General features: G+C 45.3%; 4 protein-coding genes and 1 non-coding gene across 5 annotated transcripts; 3 read left to right on the forward strand and 2 right to left on the reverse strand.

The window, feature by feature from the left end:
- Positions 1 to 124: 124 nt before the first annotated feature.
- Positions 125 to 196, forward strand: Trnaq-uug. The gene has a single exon. It is a non-coding gene; the product is annotated as a tRNA-Gln (tRNA).
- Positions 197 to 891: 695 nt separating this feature from the next.
- Positions 892 to 3,003, forward strand: LOC108044078 (2-amino-3-ketobutyrate coenzyme A ligase, mitochondrial). Its single transcript, XM_017122941.2, has 4 exons — positions 892 to 1,027; positions 1,540 to 1,736; positions 1,795 to 2,656; positions 2,727 to 3,003. The coding sequence occupies exons 1-4, from the start codon at positions 991 to 993 to the stop codon at positions 2,882 to 2,884; spliced, it is 1,254 nt and encodes a 417-aa protein (XP_016978430.1). The 5' UTR covers positions 892 to 990; the 3' UTR covers positions 2,885 to 3,003.
- Positions 3,004 to 3,643: 640 nt separating this feature from the next.
- Positions 3,644 to 6,909, reverse strand: LOC108044093 (kinesin-like protein Klp68D). The gene is made up of 3 exons (XM_017122967.2): positions 6,815 to 6,909; positions 5,903 to 6,655; positions 3,644 to 5,826 (listed from the first exon to the last, which is right to left on the reverse strand). The coding sequence occupies exons 2-3, from the start codon at positions 6,565 to 6,567 to the stop codon at positions 4,140 to 4,142; spliced, it is 2,352 nt and encodes a 783-aa protein (XP_016978456.1). The 5' UTR covers positions 6,568 to 6,655; positions 6,815 to 6,909; the 3' UTR covers positions 3,644 to 4,139.
- A 192-nt stretch (positions 6,910 to 7,101) lies between these two features.
- Positions 7,102 to 9,147, reverse strand: LOC108044079 (spliceosome-associated protein CWC27 homolog). The gene is made up of 4 exons (XM_017122942.2): positions 8,520 to 9,147; positions 7,822 to 8,205; positions 7,555 to 7,764; positions 7,102 to 7,491 (listed from the first exon to the last, which is right to left on the reverse strand). Exons 1-4 carry the CDS (start codon positions 9,107 to 9,109, stop codon positions 7,179 to 7,181), a joined length of 1,497 nt encoding a protein of 498 aa, XP_016978431.1. The 5' UTR covers positions 9,110 to 9,147; the 3' UTR covers positions 7,102 to 7,178.
- Positions 9,148 to 9,608: 461 nt separating this feature from the next.
- LOC108044075 (trichohyalin) lies at positions 9,609 to 12,693 on the forward strand. The gene is made up of 2 exons (XM_017122938.2): positions 9,609 to 10,941; positions 11,223 to 12,693. The coding sequence occupies exons 1-2, from the start codon at positions 9,620 to 9,622 to the stop codon at positions 12,691 to 12,693; spliced, it is 2,793 nt and encodes a 930-aa protein (XP_016978427.2). The 5' UTR covers positions 9,609 to 9,619.
- The last annotated feature ends 857 nt before the right edge of the window (positions 12,694 to 13,550 follow it).

Genomic DNA, 13,550 nt, shown 5'->3' on the forward strand with positions numbered 1-13,550 from the left:
AACACAACTGATAACAGCAGTTTTTCAATCTTAATCTTCTAGCTATAGGCAATTAAAGAACGAGTTTCAATTTCTTAGCACAATACTAATTTTTATTTGCTATTTTGGACAGCCAAATTTAAGAGGTTCTATGGTGTAATGGTTAGCACTCTGGACTTTGAATCCAGCGATCCGAGTTCAAATCTCGGTAGAACCTGAATTCCTTTCAATTTTTTGTGTTTTTGTATTTTATCCTACATAATTTCTATTTTATAACTTTTGATATCACTTTTATAACTATCAATTAGCAACAAAGTAACATTGTTTGATATTTTTTAATTTTGAAAACCCGTTTTCTAATTATTTGACTAAACAACATTTATTTTATATATATTTTTATATATCCAGTATCTTAGATATTTATTTAAAAAAATTATCATTTTCAGATACAGATAAAATTCTAATATTACAAATAAATAAAAAGGGAATTAAAAAAATAATACAAGTGATAGTTGCATTTTGTGTTATCAGAATGGCACACAATTTATAGTTATTGAAATTAGATTCAATTAAAATGAAAGCAAAGCCTAATAGACAATGACCTTGGGAGCAATTTGCATACGCACGAATATTAATTCGGCACCGGCAGATAAGCAGATACATTTTGCATCTAACTATCTCGTCATGTGTATCCTATGTAAATATGCCTCCATGACAACGAGAGTGAACACAAATTAAATCAATTTAGTGAAAACGAACGCCAGCCGGTATGTATTTATTAGTGAGGTTGAACTTGCATAGATATACATAGGCATACATACTATTTATAAAAACAAAAATCAGCTGCTTTGTTGTCGCTGGCAGAGCGAGCCCCCAACTAGGGAGACTTGTTCCCATGTCAGTCTACTAGTCGTCATTTAGTCAAGAGCTGGTCGCCGACGGAATCTGGACACCAGCCAGTTGGAAAATATATATTCGCGAGTCGGAAAATAACGATAAACCACCGACACTATGTCAATTTTCTCAAAAATGTTGCTCTTCCGCAAGGGTGAGCCATAAATACATAACTCGTGTCCCCAAATAATATACAGGAATTGTTCAATATGGTTCAGAAGTCGTTTTTCGCTTGCGAATTTTATTTAAGACATTTCATTATGTGAAAATATAAAATTATTTGTGCCTAGCTACTAACTGAATTTTTAAATAATATTAATAAATTTGTACAAAATGTTATGAGGACAAACCCCTATAAGTGCTGTAATTGGTTAAAAATATAATCGTTCTGTATAATACATGTAGATTCTTTTATGGGGCGGCTATACCCAAAAATTTCTCTAAATGCAAATAATAAAAGAGATGATTGACATAAAATGGGTTTGAAAAGCTTTTAAAATGTTGGTAGACCTTAGAAAATGCTTTTATATTAAAAATAAATGTTTTAAAAGTAAAAAAGTGTATAGAGCTGAAACATTTTGGTTGATATTTTTGTATTTTTACCAGTTTCTTGATTTGTGTTATAGAGAAAGTTAAATAATTTATTATATAATTGTTTATCCCCAGTAGGAGGACGTCATTACAGCGCTGCGGCTCAGTCCCAGCTGCGGGAGATCTTGGGCACCCAGCTGGCCGGGATTAAGGAAGCGGGCACCTTCAAGGCAGAACGAATCATCACATCGTCGCAGAGCACCCAGATCACCGTTCAAGGTAGTGATAAAAAGATTCTCAACTTTTGCGCCAACAACTACCTCGGACTGGCGGTAAGTAAATTGGATGTGAGTCTATTAATTTTGATTGAGAAGTTCACTTGACCACCAGAACAATCCGGAGATTGTGGAGCACAGCCAGAAGCTGCTGGAGCAATATGGAGCAGGACTAAGCTCAGTGCGTTTTATTTGTGGCACTCAGGATATACACAAGGAACTGGAGAAGAAGATAGCCCAGTTCCATGGGCGTGAGGATACCATCTTGTATGCCTCCTGCTTTGACGCCAATGCGGGAATCTTTGAGGCCATTCTCACTCCGGAGGATGCAGTTTTCTCCGATGAACTGAACCACGCCTCGATCATCGATGGCATTCGCTTGTGCAAGGCCAAGAAGCAGCGCTACAAGCACCGGGATTTGAAGGACTTGGAGGATCAGTTGAAGGCCAGCGATGCTCGTCTTAAACTAATCGCCACCGATGGTGTATTCTCCATGGATGGAAACATTGCACCTCTGGCCCGCATCGTTGATCTGGCCAAGAAGTACAATGCCCTGGTGTTTGTGGATGAGTGCCATGCCACGGGCTTCTTTGGCGCCACCGGACGTGGAACCGAGGAGTACGACAATGTCATGGGTGAGGTCGATATCATCAACTCAACGCTGGGCAAGGCTCTGGGTGGAGCTTCCGGCGGATACACCACTGGTCCGGCCGAGCTTATCTCTTTCCTGCGCCAGAAGTCCAGGCCGTATCTGTTCTCCAACACACTGCCGCCAGCGGTTGTGGGAGTTGGCCTAAAGGTCATGGACATGCTCCTCCAGTCCAGTGAGCTCACCCAGCGGGTTCAGAGCAACACCCAGCGGTTCCGATTGGCCATGACCAAGGCGGGATTCACCATTGCCGGCGAGAACCATCCCATCTGCCCCGTGATGCTGGGCGATGCTCGTCTCGCCTCCAAGTTTGCCGATGAGATGCTGAGTAAGTTGAAAGCTCTTTTTTTTTTTTTTTTTTTGAGCTACACTTTATTTGAATTCAATTTTTCCTTTAGCCCGTGGCATCTATGTCATCGGATTTAGCTACCCAGTGGTTCCTCAGGGAAAGGCCCGCATCCGCGTTCAAATCTCCGCTGCTCACACTGAAGCCGAAATCGATCGGGCTATTGATGCATTTATTGAAGTCGGTCGCTCTCTGAAAGTTATCCAGTAGTAAACAGTATTGAATATTGCATTTATGTTAATGAATGTTGAGAGATTTTCTTAAAAATATTTGTCAATTTGTAAAAACTCCAGTTTTGCATTTACAATAAACAGCTGCATTTATATATACTCCTTTGATTTCAACCGGTTTTCAAAAGAGTCGAATTCTTTGAAATTGGATCATGAACTATTAATAGTTAAAAATAAAAATTGAACTTGTTGTCTTAAGGGATATATCAGCAGATAAATACATATCATTGAAAGCGAACTGGGTTGCTATTGGTAGGCCTAAAAAAAGTTATTATTATTATGAACTTCAAAGCCCATAACTTTTCTTACAGACATCCGATTTCAAAGTGACATACTTCTAAATGATTGTGGTTTAATTCTCTAAAAATCTGTGTTTTCAGTTTGTTTTGTATTTTGGGGTCGATTTTCCGTAATTTTAATGATGTTACCCCTTTTCAAATTTTCGAAAAACGGCTTTGCAGAAAAGTGGTCCAAAACCTGCACTTCTGAGCCCATAACTTTTCTTACAGACATTTTATTTCAAAGTAGCATGTTTCTAAATGATTGTGGTTTAATTCTCTAAAAATCTGTATTTTCATCTTAGTTTGTATTGTTATTAGTTTCGTTTTAAAGAATATTATTTTTGGAACAGGGTTTAAAAACTTCGACTTTCCGAAGCTTCCCTTCTTGTTTTCATACTTAATTGCATTCTTGTTGTTGTATTCGAAAAACCACCATACCTTTTAATCATTAAACCACATTTCGTTTATGGAGTTGCTTTATTTGGTTTATAGGATTAACTAAAGATCATTTACTAAGTAAATAAGAGACTGTTGCAGTTGGGTTGAACTTAAGCTTAGATTGCACGATAAAAGTAAATGCACGCGCCAACTTAACCGAGCACAAACATACATATGCACTAAAAAATCAATAACAAATAATTCGAGTCGAGTAACAAATAAACGTAAAAACAATTAAGGAAAGTGTGGGGTCGGCTGGCCGAATCTCTTCAAACATGCGGCATTAACTAAAAATGGAATCAATGGTTCAGATCTGAAGACGTCTGAATAGTTAAAATGCCAGAGATTTGAGTTGGCTCAAACCAAAAGGAAACTTTTACAAGCGCGAAATGTGAGTAGATTGGGCTATCAGTACTGAGGTGTACATATTGCGATGACTATGAATACTTTGGTTAGTGTTGTGTTTGCATGTTGCAATGGTTAGATGCAACTCAATTCGATTCGAGTCGTTTGTGATTATTTGTTGACCAGTCCGCGGGCTTTGGGATACGCCGAAGCCGGCTTCTTGGCCGGCAGACGGCCCGTGGGTGGACGGCGATTGGAGTCGAGATTGGAGGCCGCGCTCGGTAGCCCTCGGCTCGACTTAATGTTGCGGACATTGGGAATGGAGCTGCCCACCGCGGTGCCAGCCCCAGGACCAGCTCCACCATTGGCGTTCGCATTGATAATGTTCTCTAGCCGGCTCCGCAGTGAATTTGTGTGTGAGTCCACTATGTCGATATCATCGCAGCCCGTTTGCATAGCTTGGGCGAGCACCGCCTGCAGAGAGGCAGACACCTTGGGCGTACGATACTCCTGGGTGGTGCGGCAGGGCATCTCCAGCTCGTAGTTCACGATGTTCTCGCTCTTGAAACGCAGAGAGCTGGGCGCATTCGACTTGGCCTCCTGCAGGGCATACTCGGAGGTGGGCCTCCTGCGCTGCGGATGCGATACCGGACGCTTGCTACTGAACTTGCCATCGCCGCCAGGAGGTGTGGGCAACGACATCGATGAGAACTTCCACTCCTCCTGCTCCTCGTCGTACTTGGCCTGCGTGTACAGACGCTGCTTTACCTCGATGGGCACAAAGTTGTCGATGATCAGCAGCTGGCGCTTCAGCTCCTTTACCAGCTCGTTCTGAGCCATCTCCAGTTCCCTAAGGTCCTGGTTGTGGTCGGACTTGCAGTCGTTGAGCTCCTGCTGCAGAGCCAAATACTTGGCATAGCATTTCGAAAGCTTGCGCTTCTTCAGCTCTACTTCCTGCTCGAGGGAGACGTTTCGTTCGCGTATCTCCAGCGTGGTCTCCTCTTGCAGCTCCAGCTGCTGCTGGATTTCGATTTCGCGCTTCTTGCGCTCCGCGATTTCCACCAGCTTCTTTTCCAGTTCAATCTGGCGCTCGCTGTAGGTGTCCAACAGGTTCTTGCCACCGCGCACCAATTGGCCTTCTAGTTCGGCCAGTTTGGCCGCCAGTTTTGTGTTCTCCACACGCTCGCGTTCCAGTTCCTCGTTGGACTTGGCCACCTCGGCCTCATTTTCCTTATCCGACTCGGACTCTGCTCCCTCGCCATCGCTCTCCTCTTCAGGCTGCTCAATGGTGGAAACCTGCAGAGAGTCAGACATTTCTTTGGATACGGGGTCCTTTTTGGGTTTCTTGATGCGCTGCTTCTTCACTGTGACCTGTTTCTCGGTGCGCTGTTGCTGTTGAGGTGCTATTAACCGCTTAAGCCGCTCAATTTCGGCTTGGTACTCCTTTAGCTTGGCATCCTGCGGATCCTCGTTCTTGATCGGTTGATTCTGGATGGACTTGGCCCGCGAAGCGTAACGCAGGGTGGTCAGCGTCTCGTTGTAGTTGTAGTTCGAGGGTCCAATGTTGGCAATCATAATGGTCTTCGAATTACCACCCAGCGAATCCTGCAGCAATCGGGTCAGCTTGGAGTCACGGTACGGAACGTGGGGTGAACTCTCCGCCAAGGCGGAGATTACGTTGCCCAGCGAGGAGAGCGCCAGGTTGATTTTGCTGGCCTCCTTCAGACGCTCCGCCGAAGCACCCGTCTTGGACTGCCGCTCGCTGCCCGCCAGATCGATTAGATTCAGCTTACCCACCTTGATGGTGTTCGTCTCCGTGTCGCACATCTCGATCTTGATCATGAAAATGGCGTGGGATCTGCAATAGGATTTAATAGTTTGGAAAAATGCTTGCAAACAGACCAATGGCATAGGCCTGTTTCCGCTCTACTCACCTTGAACTGTGCTCGTTCATGTTAGTGAATCCTACAGTGCGATTCTTGTTGCCCACCTGCATCACTCGGATCATGTCGTCCACGCTCTTGCAGTTAATTGCATGCAAATTGGGCACATATACGCCCGATCCCCGTTCCCGAACCTCCAGATGCTTAGAGTTCGGCTTCAGGAGATCTCGCAGCTCCTCCATGTAGATCTCTAGATAGGACACGTCCACCAGAAACTGAAAGTTCTCGGTGCGATTGATGTGCAGCCAGATCTGTTCGAAAGTGCGCGGTATGATCCCCATCAGGTCGTCATTCCCACGTACGCCCTCCATGGTGAAGGTTTTGCCGGTGCCCGTTTGTCCGTAGGCAAAGATGCAGCCGTTGAATCCCTCTAGCACGGAACTGACCAGGGGAAAGACCACCTCGTGGTAGAGCGTTGTCTGCGAGGCACATGCATCGTAGGCGGCATCGTATGTGAAGACCTTGCGCTGCTCCTTGTTAGCATCCACCACGTTCTGGAGCTCCACAACGCCCCTGTTTGGATACACATTGACTACCTCCGGGGATCCCTCCGAGCGTTCCCTGTTGCTCATGGGCCTGCATCTGACCACCACTTGGACGCATTCATTGGGCGTCTGGCTGCCGCCGGTTCCAGGTCTCCTGGTCTTGGCACTCATCTCCGGAGATCCGTGCGTTCCTTGGTTCCGTGATTATCGTGCTCTATTGTGTGGTGACTCAGGCCGCTCCCCCTCAAAAGTCGAGTAGCTGTGGCGACGGAAAACAAATGACGAATAAAATCAATAATTCCCTCCTGACGCAACCGTCTGAATTTGGCACTTCTGCGCCCGTTTTGCACGCATCTCCTCAAGTTTTTCGGCCACTTGAGCAGTTGGGCGAAACGATTCGGCAATCAACTATCATTACCTGTTATTTTGAAGCCAATTACTTCACCTTGAATTCGCTTTTTTGTCTCAGCTGCGGTTAACAGAGTTTGGCTCGAATGGTCAGTGTGACCAGGTGGTACCAGACCTTCTGTACCAAATACAGGCGAACCATCTGAAGGTAAAACAACAAAATATGGTACTCCCAATAAGTACGCGCGCAATTTAAAAAATATATGAATATTTGGCAGGGGCGTTAACCACGTATGGGATAATAAAAAGATAACAGGATAATATACCACAAAAATCAATACTTTTAACGTTGTTAAATGTTTTTATTTAGAATGCGTTTAATGCGTTATTTCCCATAATTTGGACTTGTTAAAACAACTATTTTCTTTATTTTTTTACAAATCGCGTTTACTGGACTTTGATTTGCTAGAACCAGTTTCTCCTCGCTTGCGTTTATTCAGGGGATTTCGTGGATCGTAGGCGTCGTACCAATCGTCACCCTTTTTATTGGCATCTTTAGCCAAAACGGGAGCGGAGCTGTTAAAGTTCAAGGTGTGCGAAAGCCAGTCGTCGCCTATTATTTCCTGTTCCACAGATCGGTCGTCCAGTTCTTTGGGTTCTGGTTCGCAATCTTCCGGTGTTGACTTTTGCTTTAGGTTGTCCAGTTTGGTGCGGAATTTGGAGAGTAAGCTCAAAGTAAACGCCTCCCTGATAAAGTTAAAAAAAGGTTCATAATATTCAATGCCAATTTTAAAAGAACATTTTGCCAACCTTGACTGTCCTTTGGGTTGAAGCTTGGTTTTTGCCGTGTACTTCTCCTTCGACTCAATAAAATCGTTGATGTAATGGTTTTCGCCAGCTCCCTTAATATCGGATGATTTGGCGGCTTTGTCCTGTCCATTTGAGACTAGTTTATCCTTGCTTTGCTTATCCATTTGATATTGCTTTTTGAGTGAGGCAATTTCTTCACGGATCTTTGATCTAAAAAGCAGAACTTAAATCAGTTATCACTAATTATTCTGTTTAGTTTTATCTTACTTTTCCTCTGAGACCTTCCGACTTTGTTCTTTCTCTCGCGTCATTAGAACATCCTCTTCGTCCTCCGAATCAGTCTTTTCCTCTACGGGCTTAACTTTCTTGTCTGGCCGACTTTTTGCACTCTTGGACAGTTTCATTTTGACGAGATCTGAGCTGGCAGTGGAATGTTTATCCTTAACACTATCCTCAATGTAATCGTCGGATAAGTGCTCCTCGCTTTCGGTCTTTTCTACTTTGGGCACACGAATGGGTTCCTTGCTCAGTTTTGGATCATCAGTGACGTCATGCAGGGATTTAGCTTTTCCGGCGTTCTGTTTAACATAAACATTGGTCTCCTCCTCATCGCCCTCGGCTTCTTCGCCAAAGGAGAGCAGGCCGAAGTTCCTGTTCAATGTTTTCAGAGGTTTTTGATTACTAAGAAATTTAATATCAACATAAATCGAACAAATTTTTGTCACGGTTGAGAATAGAGAGAGAACGGAACTTTGGTCACGGTTTCGGTTAATCAAATTGATTTTAGTAGTATTACTAAATAGTATAACACAAAGTTTTCATAGAGTATTTACTCTTATATTACAAGATATTGAAGGGAAAGTAGGTTTTACCCTATAGCTATAATAGAGAAAACTAATGGGTATGTAACCTGAAAACTTGGGGTTACCACTAAATATTCCTGTGATCTAGAACGCATATCTTACTTGACTCCTTGCCGTTCCTTCTTGCTCTTTTTGCTCTTGGTGGAAGGCTTGGCTAATATGCGAGGTACGATATCATCGAAGGGATTGCTGAGGACCTCTGTGGAAACAATGCGATGGGCGTGTAGGGGTCGCTCCTGATGGTCCACAATGCCCTCCTCCAGCTTGAGCATGTTGTAGATGGTGTCGCCGGTGATCTTGCCGAACAGAGTGTTCTTGTTTTGTAACTCCGGCGTTTCTGCAAATGTGAAGAAGAACTGCGAGGCGTTGTCATCCTTTCCGGAATTGGCCATTCCCACGAGGCCACGCCGGGTGTACCGCAGACGGGAGTGGAACTCATCCTTGAAAGGCTGCCCATAGATGGACTCTCCGCCGGTGCCGTCGCCATTCGGATCGCCTCCCTGGACAATAAATCCCTTGACAAGTCGGTGGAACTCGGTGTTCTTGTAATAGCCTTCCAGGCACAGTTGCACAAAGTTTCGGCATGCTTTAGGACACTCCCGCGCCCATAGCTCAATGTCTATGTCGCCCACGGTGGTCTTCAGAAGGACCTTTCCGGATGTGGGGGGTTCCTGGATGTAAATGTTGCTCATTTCTCTAACAAAATTATAAACAAACTATAGTGGTAGTGTGACCGAAGCCTCGATTAGAAAATATACCATCAAACTTTGAGAAATACTTTATGATAAAATACTAAAAAAGGATCTAAGAGATCCTTGAACATAAAAAATGAGTAACGGCAAAAATTATTTTTAAAAGTAAAAAGAAATATTAAGACTTTATTTTAGTTTAAACATACTCTATATAAAACTTTGATGACAAGTACTAAGTAAAATTAATTAAATTAAAAAAAAAAACATTAAAACCATTTAAAACGTGCCAAAGTTAAGATACTCAGGGGAGCTTTGTAAAAACGTTACATTTAATATTCTCTATATAAATGCTGGTGGTGGTTGCATTTTTGAATACGAATTTCACCTAGCATTCATTCGATAACCTTCTGTTGTTGACTTTTCAAATACGTTACTAGGCAACCGTTTTGTTTTCATTTTTATAGTCTTTTACTTAATCCTTTTCAATTGAGAGTTTTGATTGTTTTTAAGATGAATTTCAACGACGATCCACTGGCGGAACTACTCAGCGATAATAGCCTGGATAATGACAACTTTTTCGACACTCCAGCGGGAGGAGGGCACAAAAAACCGCCGAAATTGACGAAACCGAAGGGAAAACTGGAGGATTTGTTCGGAATTCAGGAGGAGACCGAAGCGGATGTGCAAGGTCAAGGGCCAGGAGCAAGGAGCAAGCCCAATGCCACCAGCACGCCAAGGATTGTGAAGCAGAAGCCCTCGATCTCACTGGATGATGATCTCGCCGAGGATGATGATCTGGGCTTTGATCCCAAGCGACCCAAAAGTGGTGGAGCCAAGAGGAGCCTCTTCGACGATCTATTGCCCAGCAATGTGGAGCCCAAGAAGAACATCTTTGATGAGATCCTGGCAGGTGATGCCGGCAAGCGTCCTGCCACGGCCAAGCCATCGATGTCCCGCCAATCCACAGACACTACCACGGAAAACTCGCAGGCGAGACCCAAAACCTCGACGGGCAGAAGAAGCTCGGCTCAATCGGCCACCATTAATGCCGATCCCTTGGGACTCTTTGGCAGGGATACGAACGCCACCGTTTCGGGAATGTCTACGCCCGTTTCCAGGAAGCGGGGAACCACCGCTGATTGGCTGGGTCTGGAGCAGGAGCAGGATCAGCGACCCACCACTCCTAAGCCACAAACCCCCAAAAAGCAGGTTTCCAGTGATGCTCCTCCTAAGAATACAGCCGAGATCCTGCGCATTCCCGACTCCGATGAGAACGAAATGGAGCCGGAACCCGCCATACCCGCTGTTCCCGCTCCATCCGGCGTCACTGCCTCCACCCAGAACATCCTGATGCTGAGCAATCTCAATCTGGAGAGCAATCACAAATTCAATGCCCTGCAGCAACAGGAGGCGCAGCTGGTGATTGCCGCGCAAATGAAGAACCAGGAGAGGACTTTGCTGGAGATGCAGCGGCGCCAGGAGAACCAGGATCGCAAGTTCCAGGCCTTAATCCAGCAGCAATTACAACGCCAGCAGCAAATGGAGGAGCACATCAAGGGGCAGCAGGAGCGGATCAACATGCACATCCAGCTGATGATGTCGCAACCTGTTCATGTCCAAGAAGTGCCACCTGTATCCGCACCCGTGGAGAAACCGGATCCGGAGTCGAAGGAGCCCGTCAAGGCAGCCGCCAGCCAGGAACAGGAGCACTTGCTCCTGCTCGAAATAGAGGCCAAGCGGAATCTGCTAGAGAAACAGCGACTGGACGAGCTGGTGGCCAACATGAAGGTCAACTACGAGCAGGAGATCGAAATGATCGATACCTCGTATAAGTTAGTACCAGTGAATTTTCTGTTAAGAAGCAGACTTGTTATTTTTCAAAGTAATTTTCAAATATAAAAATCCTTGGCATAGAATTTAAATGAAACCTTGCTCTTAATTAAAAAAAAATTGTGCAAAAAACCTAAATTTACAAAACCAGATAGTGTTCATTTTAAAATTTGTATGTTCTTTGAATTGAAAAGTTCATAGAGTTAAGTAAATTAGTTTATTTTTATTTATATTTTCTGTAAGTTCGGCTCAGCGCTATAATAATATTTTTAATCCTTTCTAGAAAGCAAATAAAGGTACTGGAGGAGCACCTGTCCGCCGTAGAGGATCGCCTCAAACTGGAGAACACCGAACTGCGGCAGTACTACACCGACAAACTGGAGAAGCAGAAGGAGGACTACGTGGAGCAGATCTCCAACTTGCGGCAGGATCACGAGGATGAGGTCCGTAAACTGCGGCAGTCCCATGAGCTGGACCTCGAGGGGATTCGGCAGGCAAAAATGCTGGAGTTCTCGGCGGTGCAAGATCATGGTAACTATCTGGAGACCCTTCGCTTGGCCTCTAGCAATCTTCAGGAGCTTCGTGACGGAATGACCGGCAGCCAGGAAAAGGAACGACAGTTGGAGGCGCGGGAACGTCGACTGGCCGACCAGGAGAGGCGTTTGAAGATCGACGAGGAGACGGCCGACGAGGAGAAGCGCCGCCTCATGGAGCTGGTGAGCACTTTGGAGATGCAACTGGGCCGCCTGTCCAAGGACTCCGCCGAGGAGAACTGGCAGCTGCGCCAGCGGATGTCCAGCTTGGAGGCGGAGCGCAAGGCTTTCGAGCGCGAGAAGGACTTTCATCGCGAGCAGATGAAGCGGGATGAGAAGCGTGTGGAGGACCTTAAGTCCCTCCAGCTGGCGGAGACGGAACGACTGCACCACGATCTCCAGCAGGAGCGCAATCAACTGGCCGTGGAACGCCAGCAAATGGAACTGAAGCAGCAGCTGCACGAGCACGGCGACCAGGACAAGGATCGCCGCGAGCTGGAGGCCCAACTGCAGGTGGCCCGCGAAGCCATTCGGCGGGCGGATGAGGAGCGGGATCGCTGTCACAAGCTGCAGCGCGAAGTGGAGCAGCGGAAGCGCCTCCTTCTAGACAAAGAGAACGCCCTGAATCTCAAGGAGGACGAACTGGGCCAGGCCACCGGTGCCTATCGCCTGGCCACCAGTCGCACCCACATGGCGGAGCACAAGGCTCGCGAGGCAGACCAGCTGCTCCAGGCCAAGCTCAAGATAATGGGCAAGCGGGCCCAAGATCTTGGCGAGAAGGAGGCCCAGCTGGCCCAGGAACGAATGCTCTTGGCGCAGGATCGCATCGCCCTGGTTAATCTAAAGAAACAGATTTTACGCAGCAGGTGCGCCCTCTGCAAAATGGGTGCGGAGTCTGCCGAACTCGCCTCACGGAGGGGTAATCCTCTGACCACCACTACCACCGATCTCCCACTGCCCCAAATGCCGCCCAGCAATGCGGAGCTCCTGCTCAAAATGTCCGCCCAAGAACCAGGACAGGTTCAGAGTGACATTGTGGAGCGAATGCTGGACGAGAACATCGAGGCTTCCTACCGCAGGATGTATAATGCCCCACCTAGCAGTTCTCTGGATGATCCCGACTATGGATTGGCCGGTGGACTGGACGATGACTCCAAGGTGGCCATGGATCACGGCAGGAACATCAACCTGGATGACGCATTTTTGGCCGACTATAAATAGAAACCTATTGGGGAGCGTCAATTGAAAAGCTTTCGCTAATCTTATTTGCTTTTTATACATTTTTCATGCTTCAAAAATGTTGATAAATAAAATAAGGATCAAACTTTCGGTAAAATTCGCTTTGATTTTTAACCGCTTTGGGCATTTTTGAAGGATTGGGATAGATATTGAAAACTTAATCGATAAGCTCTTATAGATAGTTTTAAATAAAAATGAATTAATTTGGTCCTTTAAATGATTTTTTAGGGATAAAATAACCTATGGAAAAACAACCAATCTGTATTATTTTTATACCCTTGCAGAGGGTATTATAATTTTGGTCAAAAGTGTGCAACGCAGTGAAGGAGACATCTCCGACCATATAAAGTATATATATTCTTGATCAGGATCACCTCCTGAGTTGATATAGCCATGTCCGTCTGTCCGTCTGTCCGTCTGTCCGTCTGTCTGTCCGTCTGTCTGTTTCTACGCGAACTAGTCTCTCAGTTTTAAAGATATCGAATTGAAACTTTGCACACACCCTTCTTTCCTTTGCACGCAGTATATAAGTCGGAACGGCCGGGATCGGCCGACTATATCCTATAGCTGCCATATAACTGAACGATCGGAAATGCCATAACTTTGGTGTTTTTAAAGTTAGGAAGTTGGGATTTTCTATGGGTTTTACATTTGGCCAATCAATTTTACATACCAAATTTTATAAGGATCAGCCGACTATATCCTATAGCTGCCATATAACTGAACGATCGGAAATGCCACAACTTTGGTGTTTGTAAAGTTAGAAAGTTGGGATTTTCTATGGATTTTACATTTGTCCAATCAATTTGACGTACCAAATTTTATAAGGATCGGCCGAC

The sequence above is a fragment of the Drosophila rhopaloa genome, unplaced genomic scaffold (assembly GCF_018152115.1).
Source record: "Drosophila rhopaloa isolate 14029-0021.01 unplaced genomic scaffold, ASM1815211v1 contig_163, whole genome shotgun sequence".
In the NCBI taxonomy this organism is placed as follows: Eukaryota; Metazoa; Arthropoda; class Insecta; order Diptera; family Drosophilidae; genus Drosophila; species Drosophila rhopaloa.

What these genes read in the sequence shown, in the direction of transcription:
- LOC108044079 (XM_017122942.2), bottom strand. Translation starts at nt 9,109, where the DNA reads ATGAGCAACATTTACATCCAGGAACCCCCCACATCCGGAAAGGTCCTT. An exon ending in AAGGAACGGCAAGGAGTCAA is followed by an intron (nt 8,206 to 8,519) that starts GTAAGATATGCG and finishes AACATTGAACAG; the next exon opens with GAACTTCGGCCTGCTCTCCT. An exon ending in CAACCCAAAGGACAGTCAAG is followed by an intron (nt 7,492 to 7,554) that starts GTTGGCAAAATG and finishes TAACTTTATCAG; the next exon opens with GGAGGCGTTTACTTTGAGCT.
- LOC108044093 (XM_017122967.2), bottom strand. Translation starts at nt 6,567, where the DNA reads ATGAGTGCCAAGACCAGGAGACCTGGAACCGGCGGCAGCCAGACGCCC. An exon ending in ATGAACGAGCACAGTTCAAG is followed by an intron (nt 5,827 to 5,902) that starts GTGAGTAGAGCG and finishes ATCCTATTGCAG; the next exon opens with ATCCCACGCCATTTTCATGA.
- LOC108044078 (XM_017122941.2), top strand. Translation starts at nt 991, where the DNA reads ATGTCAATTTTCTCAAAAATGTTGCTCTTCCGCAAGG. An exon ending in AATGTTGCTCTTCCGCAAGG is followed by an intron (nt 1,028 to 1,539) that starts GTGAGCCATAAA and finishes GTTTATCCCCAG; the next exon opens with TAGGAGGACGTCATTACAGC. An exon ending in ACAACTACCTCGGACTGGCG is followed by an intron (nt 1,737 to 1,794) that starts GTAAGTAAATTG and finishes CTTGACCACCAG; the next exon opens with AACAATCCGGAGATTGTGGA.
- LOC108044075 (XM_017122938.2), top strand. Translation starts at nt 9,620, where the DNA reads ATGAATTTCAACGACGATCCACTGGCGGAACTACTCAGCGATAATAGC. An exon ending in ATGATCGATACCTCGTATAA is followed by an intron (nt 10,942 to 11,222) that starts GTTAGTACCAGT and finishes AATCCTTTCTAG; the next exon opens with AAAGCAAATAAAGGTACTGG.